Below are 8,199 nucleotides of genomic sequence, written 5' to 3'. Positions count from 1 at the left end.
TCAGGAGATAAATCGATAACAAAGTAATCATAGTCCAATAATACAACACATTGGAAAATTTAAAATGTCATTTGGTTCTATCGGTAGGCACGTCTCTAGTGCTCGTGTCAAAAGTGCCATCTAGTGGCGATAATGGAAAAAAACAGCATGTAACTACAAGGCAAGAAAAACGTCAAATAGGATTACTGGAAACCAATGATCTTTTTAATAACGAAAAAATTGAAGAACTTAGAATTCACAATAGTTGAACATATTTAATACTATAAGCATGCATGGTTCATTGGAATTAATATAGTTATAAATAATACATCAATAATAAATATTTGTTGAATAATACGCACGCTTTATTAAATCATATAATTTGCATTGTAATGTCTGTTGGGATGCTTTAACTTGGTAGCACACATGGCTTTTATGTGCAAAGCGAACTGCAGCACATAAACAATTTACGAAAAAACTCCATGTATAAATACATCATTCCGAGACCCACTGTGACGAAGCAAATATAATGGAAATATACTTTACACCATTTAGATGTTTCAGATTTCAAGGCGCCGTATAGTATCTCACTCATAATTACTTGTACTGTACATGTACAGCATGTGGTAACACAAGTACGCTTGTTGAAATCTAATGATGGCCGTGTTTTGGTTTTGTTCTCTCTAAGATCCCGTGTGCTGGTCTGATTGAAGTGGGCACGGCGACACTTGCGTGCGTACAGTAAAACTGGCTGTCCCGGAAACGAAGTATTATTTCCAATCTTTTGTACGTGTTTTCTGTTATGAAATGTCGGCGTGAACATACTGTATTCAACACCCTTTGCTTCAGGTAGATTATACAGCCGGAAGAGGGGATTGAGACAGACAGAAGATGAGACATTAAACATTCTCAACAATCAATCGTTAGAAAATCTCTGATTTCTGCTTTTTCACGGCGCAGATGTACTTTTTTTCCTCCGAATCAGATGACCCAGCTGGTAGAGGATGTCCTGATTGCTTTACTTTCCCTGACTGACTGCTCCATTGACCAATCAGTGGGTAAACATGAGCTGTGTAAACATAAGGGTAGGGTTTAAGGGAGTTAAACAGGGGGGAAATAGAGCTGTGTTGTGTGGACGTGACTGAGTGAGAAGAGGATCGGGGTGTTTTGTAAAGAACGACAAAAGTATCCTTTGTGTAAGTGTGAGGAGAGAAGAGCGATTTTTTTAAAAATTAGACGCGCATTTAGGGACACGGCCAGTCATCGTCCTGGAGATTGTAACAGACAAAACTGGCTAAAGACTCTTCTAGGTTGTTAAGTTGAGATGTCATATCAGTACGCCTGTATAACACTCTGCTGGTGCGACTTACCTTGAGTACCTGTGACGTACAGGGAAGTTGTGCTGAAAAGGATTGCTCACATGTTGAACTTACAGTCGACTTTTGATCTTCAGAAAGATGTTATTTCCATTATCTTGAGAAAATATGGTGCATCTGGAAGTGATAGAGGCAAGTACCTTCTGTATAATATATCCCAGAGTTTCTTTTGGTCTAATAAAAAGAAAGTGCACTCTGCTCATTTGTATTAGCACCGATTGTATCGATGCATTTAGGCAAGTTAAAACAAAGAAGTTTTAGACAAGTATTAAATAACGTTTTAAAATATTTTTGTGATTTAGAATACTTATACTTATCGCATTTGTTCCAATACACCACTACTGAATGTGTTGTTGTTAACAAAACTTTATTTTTTTCTAAAGCATAGCATAGTTTGTAAAATAAGCCCCGTCTTGTATCTTTTTTTAATTTCTATATACTCAACTTTGCTTTCAAGAAATAATTAAATACTTTCACTCCAACAAAGAAAGGGGTTATAAAACAGTTCCTTTAATTTGTATTTGCAGTTTTATTTTTTACTGATGTATTCATCGTGGTTTAATCGTTTTTCAGGATTATCCTCCAGGATAACTGAAGCAGGAGTAAAGGTGGTCAATATTGAAAGGGATGGGAGCATTCTGTATGCGTGGAAGGTATACATTTAATGTAAATAATGAGTTGATGATAGATTTAGAGTAAGAGCCATTTAGGGATGGGTTCTAAACCCCTTCATCCTTCAGTACTTGATACTGGTATACATAAGGATGATTTATGTGAAACTGAGGCAGAACAAATGGCAAACATTATGCAAATTATGGGAAAATGTGATTACTGAATGTAAAAACTTTTATAAAAGCTTACAAATCAGAGTATTTGGATACCTAGTCCATTTTGTTAGTAGTTATTAATTGGCTAATTGAAAGAAGCCAGTGCATCAGTTTCAACAACATGACTGGGTTGCGTGTTTGAGGTTCCCACAAAACTTCACATGCTATAGATCAGGTCCCTGGGTTTGAACTGAGGACTTCTTCATATGCAATGCTCTCTGTAATGTGAAATGTCTTCCTGCTAACCTATGCAGACCCATTGTCTGTTATTTGTTTAACTATTATTTACAATAAAATATACAGTACACAGGATCTTTAGCTTTTCCCTGATTTTTTTCTTTAGCTTCATTTGCTAAATGCATAATGCTAGTCTTTGGGGGCAGGGCTAAACATTATGTCAATCCTAGAGAAAAGGCAATTCTGAATTTGTTGAATGTTTGATTGCACGGACTTCAAATTCATTCTGTAGGTAACACATTTACTGTTAAACCACAAAGTGACGGCAGATTGTTTTTTAAAAGCCTTTTAATTATCTTGCGTAGGACCTGAAGAATGTGGTCACTGAGTTTAGGCATGCTACGAACCCTAATCTTGTATTTAAGGCATAGGTATTGTTGCCTATCGGTAAAAAACAGTTTAGTTCTTTGTCATTTAAAAATGTAAATTTCCTTTTATGGTGTTGAATTAACTGTGTCCTTATGACTTACCAGGGAACATCAGGGACCACTAACATAGGAAAATATGACCCCCAGATCAAGCAGAACAAGGTATGCTCCGAGAGGTGTGCTTTATTCCCTCTCACATTGCCTGAAGTACTGTACAGTATGTAGTGGCAGAGTAATAAAGAGTGCTTTATCTCCTCACAGCTTCTGTACACTTTTGACAAGGAGGTGTGTGTCAGCAGCACTTCAGTAAACAAAGAAGAAACGTTGCTGGGTAAGGCCTCCTTCTCAAATACTTCAGAGCACCAGACCTAATGAATCCCTTAATGAGTCAAATTCGTCAGTTATTTTCTTCGTAACTACTGTGTCTTCAGCTGTCATCTGTTATTGCCAGTCTCATGTTCCTCTTACGGATCATGAGACCGTTTGTATGAGCTGAGAGTTTGTATAAGATGCTATGGTTTGTGAAGATAAAGCGCTCTGGCCCCTACTCTACGAGAAACTTGTTTACCTGATTTGTTTTTTCCACTCCATGTCCTTCTGCGTACTGTATGTGCAGTTTGAAATCCAATGCTGCTATTGCCCTTGTTTTGCAAGGGGTTTTGATCTCATCCCTCCTTTATTTCAGCGGTGAGTGTTGTGCAGAAGGCAAAGAGAGATGGACACAGAGAGCCCCTCAGACCAGGTACTGTACTGTATCTGCAAACTCGTTTCTATTGTTGTTGGTCAGTGTTGCTTCATTCACTACTCTCTAGCGTACGTTGTTGGTTGAATAAATGCAAAATGTCAGTTGTGCTTTCTGTATCCGGAAGCAGTCTTTGCGAGAAGGGCTAAACATTATGTTAGTCATAGAGAATAGACGATTCAGAATTTTTAAAATTTTTGATTAAATTCAACTATCAGAAAGACACGGTCCACTGGCATAAAGACTGTAGTTTGGAAATTCCCACTTTTTGATGTGTGGAAAGGTCACACCTAAACTATCACATCAATCTGACACCATTCTTGTAATTTTCTTATTGTTATTGCATTTAAAAGAGATGGGTTGTTAACCAGTGGGAACCCACCGTTTCCCCCATTCATTAACACTCAACTCTACAAGTTTTTTCTACTGCAGCACAACAAACACTACTTCCAAATTCCTTCTTTCTACTTCCAATTTTAATGCTCTTCACAACACTACTGTTTTATGTTGACTATAATGAACAAGAAGGGGTTAATTCCACTATAAATAGTAGAAAGAAGACAATATTTGGGGTTTTAGAACTAGCAGTAGTCCCATTTCAGAACAGTTATTGCCCCATCAAAACTATCAAATCACAGCGAATAATCAGGGAATCTGTTTAGCTTGAAGCAAGTCAAGCTCTCTGTCTTTCCCAGCCTCTTCACCACAAACTCCACTGCTTACATGGTTCAGTGTGATTGAATTGAGCATGAACATTAGAGGCGAGTCTAGTCCATTCAGCTGCAATCAGGCTCAGTTTAATTCCCAGTTCGGGTAGTAAAATAGCTTAAGAGACTCCCTAAAAGCTGGAATGCTTCCTTTTTTCTAACAGATTCCAAATGTATAACGCTACTCATCGAGATTCATCCGTTAAACAACACGAAAGTCCTGAAAGCTGTTGACTGTCGGATAAGAGTTCAGGTATTTTTCAGATAATTTGTGTGACGGGTGTTTCACCGCCCTCTGTTTGCTTGCATTCTTCTGTGCTGAATGGAATGTCTGGAAAGAGACACGGAATGAGCCTTCTCTGTCTTTCTGAGATTGCGACAGAATTACTGTAGGAAGGCACATCTTAAAACTAGAACAGTGGTTTTAAACGAGAATGTGAAGTACATTGAACCCCGGAGACCTGAAACTGAATGATGAGGACCGCACATCTGAAATCTAAAGGTATGGATGGCATGACACAAAGTCACAGGATCAAGTTCATTATTGTCCCGGCCAGTTTCTCATTGTTATGCAGTCTGATATGAATATCGTTTTTAATCGTGGGCCTGGCTGTTGTGGTCATTGTTAACGAACTTGACAATGTTCGCTTGAGAACATACAGTAGAGTCATTTCTCTTCGGTTTCGTTTGGCAGTTTCTGTATCCCGATGTAGAAAAGAACCGAGTACATGAAAGCCACCTGCTGCTGATGTCGGAAGACAGCTGTAAGTACCTGAACTGTGAAGTGAAACTCCTGAACTGGTTAAACCTGAGAACTCCAGGACACCAAGCACGTCTCTGTGGAGCGTTTCCTGAATCCTGAAACCTGAAACCCCCGGAGCCAGAATCCTAACCTAGCTTGCTTTTTCCTGACTCTGCTCCGCTAGGTACACAACTCGCCTCACTAAGACGGTGAGGATGCAATAGCTTCCCATTTCCAAGCAAAAGCTTTTGGACAATCTTAAACTCATCTAAGTTTGTGACTCGTTCTGCTTTAAATAACATTTTTTTGGGAAAAAAAAAAGAATCGCTGGTCTTCTTATATTTCATTGTTTTGTTTTACCCCTAGTGTTAAGGTATGCATGGAATTAATTTAACACATTTATTTGAACAGCACAGTTATTTCCAAAACAACCTGTGGGTTTCCAAATCTACTGTACATAAAGAGAAATCCAGACGTTTTGTTTGTGCTTGTTGAGTGTATTTCTTTTTACTCTCGTCATTTACAGATGTTGAGCTGTTTCATATAAGCTTGGCCACAGAAGAAGGGTACAGAGTGGTAAGAATATTACTGTGTTCTTGAGGGGTACAGTAATTGCTGGATACTTCAAGTCTAAAACCAAATCTTCATCACAATAGCCTGGATATTGTACGGATTTTGGAAAGCAATTGTAGAAATGTCCACTCCTTAAACTTTCACTTTTCCAGTAAGGTGAGATTGTTTTCCAGGTTATTCAAAATCCCAACCGCCTGCCCAAGGAGAAGGTGGCTGAGGATTTCACTTGGGCGCAGTGGAATGTGGACACACAAAGACTCTTCTACCTCACTGTGAAGGTAAACCAGTTCGTCTCCCATTCATTACAACTGGCTTCTGAACACCAGTGGGTTGTGAAACCAACCTGTTGTCATAAGTTAGTTACTTTAGATTATAAGATGTGATATTTTTTTGCTTCTTTTAACATGAAGCATTTTTATATTAATATAGAGGTATTTTATAAACTTTTTAAGTCTTAAAAATAAGACTTGTAGAGTGTTGTACTGCTATTGTGGTAACAGTGTTTTGTGGTACTAGTAGATTTTGAAACACTGCAAGTTTTTTCTTTAAAACTTGAAAGTGGTGTACTGTTTTTCTTTCTGCCTCAACTGATTGCACACACTACCTGTACCTGTTGTCTGTTATTTAAGAGTTCATTGTTTAAAGCCTTTTAGAAGAGTGCTGTGAAATTACTTATTTCTGTACAATTATGTATTATTTTGCTTAGCTCTGTTTAGTTACAGCATTGACACACAATGAATATAATCTCAATCAAACTGCTATTCATTATTTTGTTTATTTCGTAGTGAATTATTTAATAAGTAAATCTGTATATAGTTTTGATTACTCGTCATATAAAGTTGGTGATGGTAATTGTTCAGTCTGTCTTCTCCACAGGAAAAATCACTCCTTAGATGTGTCCAGTTTTATTCTGACCGGATCTATGAAACACTGGTAAGACTGTTCTGCTTCTGTTATAAGTGAAAGAACTTTATTTTTCCACGCTAATAAAAATGCATGTTAAAACTTATCTTAAAAGCTGTTATCTGACTGTTAACCTAAAAAAAGCATGGAAAAAGTGCCACAATGTGCAGCTGAAGATCAGATGTTGCAGAACTCAGCTCCCTGTAAAACCAAGTGTTCTTGTCCGTTTGCTTCAGCTGGAACTTTCCCTGGATCTTCCTGCCAGTCCGTTTGCCTCTGTGAGGTAATTAGTATGATCCGCCTTGCCATTCCTCTAAAAGCCATAGTAACTTTTCCATCATTTATTACCACTTCATTTATAACCGCTTCATTTTTTGTGTGAATTAAACTGTTATGCTGGGTACCAGCAGTACCAGCAGCACACTGCGTCTGGCAGTGTTACAAAGAATTTATTGTGCATTTGCTACTGTATGAAAACTGAATCAAATTAGCTGCAAAGTGATTTTAATACAGTTATTTTGTCAAAATAATAACACTGCTTTTTCAATTTGTAGGTTTATCAACTTTGGTTATGACCATTACAAAGACGAGGAGGAAGCAGATGGGAGTCTGAACCTGGTTGTTTTCATGAGCAAAGCAGGTAAACTCCTATTTCATTAAATGATTTAATGACTGAGGCTTTAAATGGACCAGTTTTAAACAGTTTGAGGCCACCTGATGGTGGGAGTACAAGCAGTCAGTGCTCACATTATGCATATGACTTCCTTTTTTTGAGAAAAAAGTACTACAGGTTTAACACAATGTGAAACAATTTATTTAAAACTTTGGGGAATGCCGAGGGTGAATGCCTTATGGATTCTTCTTGTTCATGTATTTGTCTAGTGAGCACAGTTTTTCCAAAGAGACTCGCTGTTAACTTATCTTATCTTGTCTTATCTTGTGTCAATACAGCATGTTTCAGAAAGTTCTAAAGATGTTGAGGCAGGAAAGTACCAGCAGTGCTCTCTAGGGTCATGATACAAGTCAGAATTAGAGAGCTCATTGAACACAAACAGACATCCAATGTAAAAGGAGTGTTGATGAGACTCCGACTCCGACAAGCAGCCCACTCAGGTGGGACCTGTTTTATAGATCTCCCTGGAGGTGGTGCCAAAGATGATGTGAGGGGATCTGTCTGCTTGGAGCCAATGCTAGACTCCCACCACCGGAGAAGCACCTCTCACACAATCTTGTTCAGATCACAAACTACACTGCTTACCCAGACCCAGAGTGTCCATATCCCATGGGTTCTGTCCTGGATGCGCAGCCACAAAAATAAATACATATGCTGGGGCAATCGCAATGTATACAATATAAGCACTGGAATCTTGTCTTTTGGGTGTTCATGGACTTGAATGCTCACAATCCTCCAAATTCCGTGGGTTTCCAAAGCAAAAAATCTAAGAAACGCAAATGCATGTGTACAAATCAAATCAGCCTCCAAAGTTTACACACAGATATCATCAAGGCGATCAAACACACAGTAAATACAGTATATGAAGTTATTACACTGAGGCACTTGTAGTAAGCACTGTCCTGATGGTCAAGCCTGGGCTAATGGTAGCTAGCACATTCGCACAGGGATTCGGTTCTCCACCAGCTCCGTGCAGACGAGATCAGGTCGCCTCTCCGTGAGACCACATATCTATCAGTCAGGTAGTCAATCATATCGTTAAGCAGGCTACTTAAGGCAAGACTCTCCACTA

At 38.5% G+C, this 8,199-nt stretch overlaps 1 protein-coding gene across 2 annotated transcripts in view; it reads left to right on the top strand.

Annotated features, from left to right (window-relative positions):
* The first annotated feature begins 554 nt into the window (after nucleotides 1–554).
* The window catches only part of gsap (gamma-secretase activating protein), a 32,095-nt gene continuing 24,450 nt past the window's right edge, over nucleotides 555–8,199 (top strand). Inside the window, exons 1-13 of one of the 2 annotated variants that reach the window (XM_015352595.2) lie at nucleotides 555–1,033; nucleotides 1,433–1,487; nucleotides 1,929–2,008; nucleotides 2,893–2,949; nucleotides 3,049–3,118; nucleotides 3,473–3,529; nucleotides 4,401–4,489; nucleotides 4,931–5,000; nucleotides 5,505–5,554; nucleotides 5,725–5,829; nucleotides 6,428–6,484; nucleotides 6,691–6,737; nucleotides 7,009–7,094. In XM_015352595.2, coding sequence (XP_015208081.2) covers nucleotides 965–1,033; nucleotides 1,433–1,487; nucleotides 1,929–2,008; nucleotides 2,893–2,949; nucleotides 3,049–3,118; nucleotides 3,473–3,529; nucleotides 4,401–4,489; nucleotides 4,931–5,000; nucleotides 5,505–5,554; nucleotides 5,725–5,829; nucleotides 6,428–6,484; nucleotides 6,691–6,737; nucleotides 7,009–7,094 — 892 coding nt within the window. In that variant the 5' untranslated portion in view covers nucleotides 555–964. Of the gene's footprint in view, nucleotides 1,034–1,062; nucleotides 1,488–1,928; nucleotides 2,009–2,892; nucleotides 2,950–3,048; nucleotides 3,119–3,472; nucleotides 3,530–4,400; nucleotides 4,490–4,930; nucleotides 5,001–5,504; nucleotides 5,555–5,724; nucleotides 5,830–6,427; nucleotides 6,485–6,690; nucleotides 6,738–7,008; nucleotides 7,095–8,199 lie in introns of those variants that run through there. The other variant, XM_069192423.1, reaches the window with a different exon arrangement.

Source organism: Lepisosteus oculatus, chromosome 7 (assembly GCF_040954835.1).
Source record: "Lepisosteus oculatus isolate fLepOcu1 chromosome 7, fLepOcu1.hap2, whole genome shotgun sequence".
Taxonomy (NCBI): Eukaryota; Metazoa; Chordata; class Actinopteri; order Semionotiformes; family Lepisosteidae; genus Lepisosteus; species Lepisosteus oculatus.
Note: the sequence above shows the minus strand (reverse complement) of the source record. Positions and strands in the feature narration are given on the sequence as shown.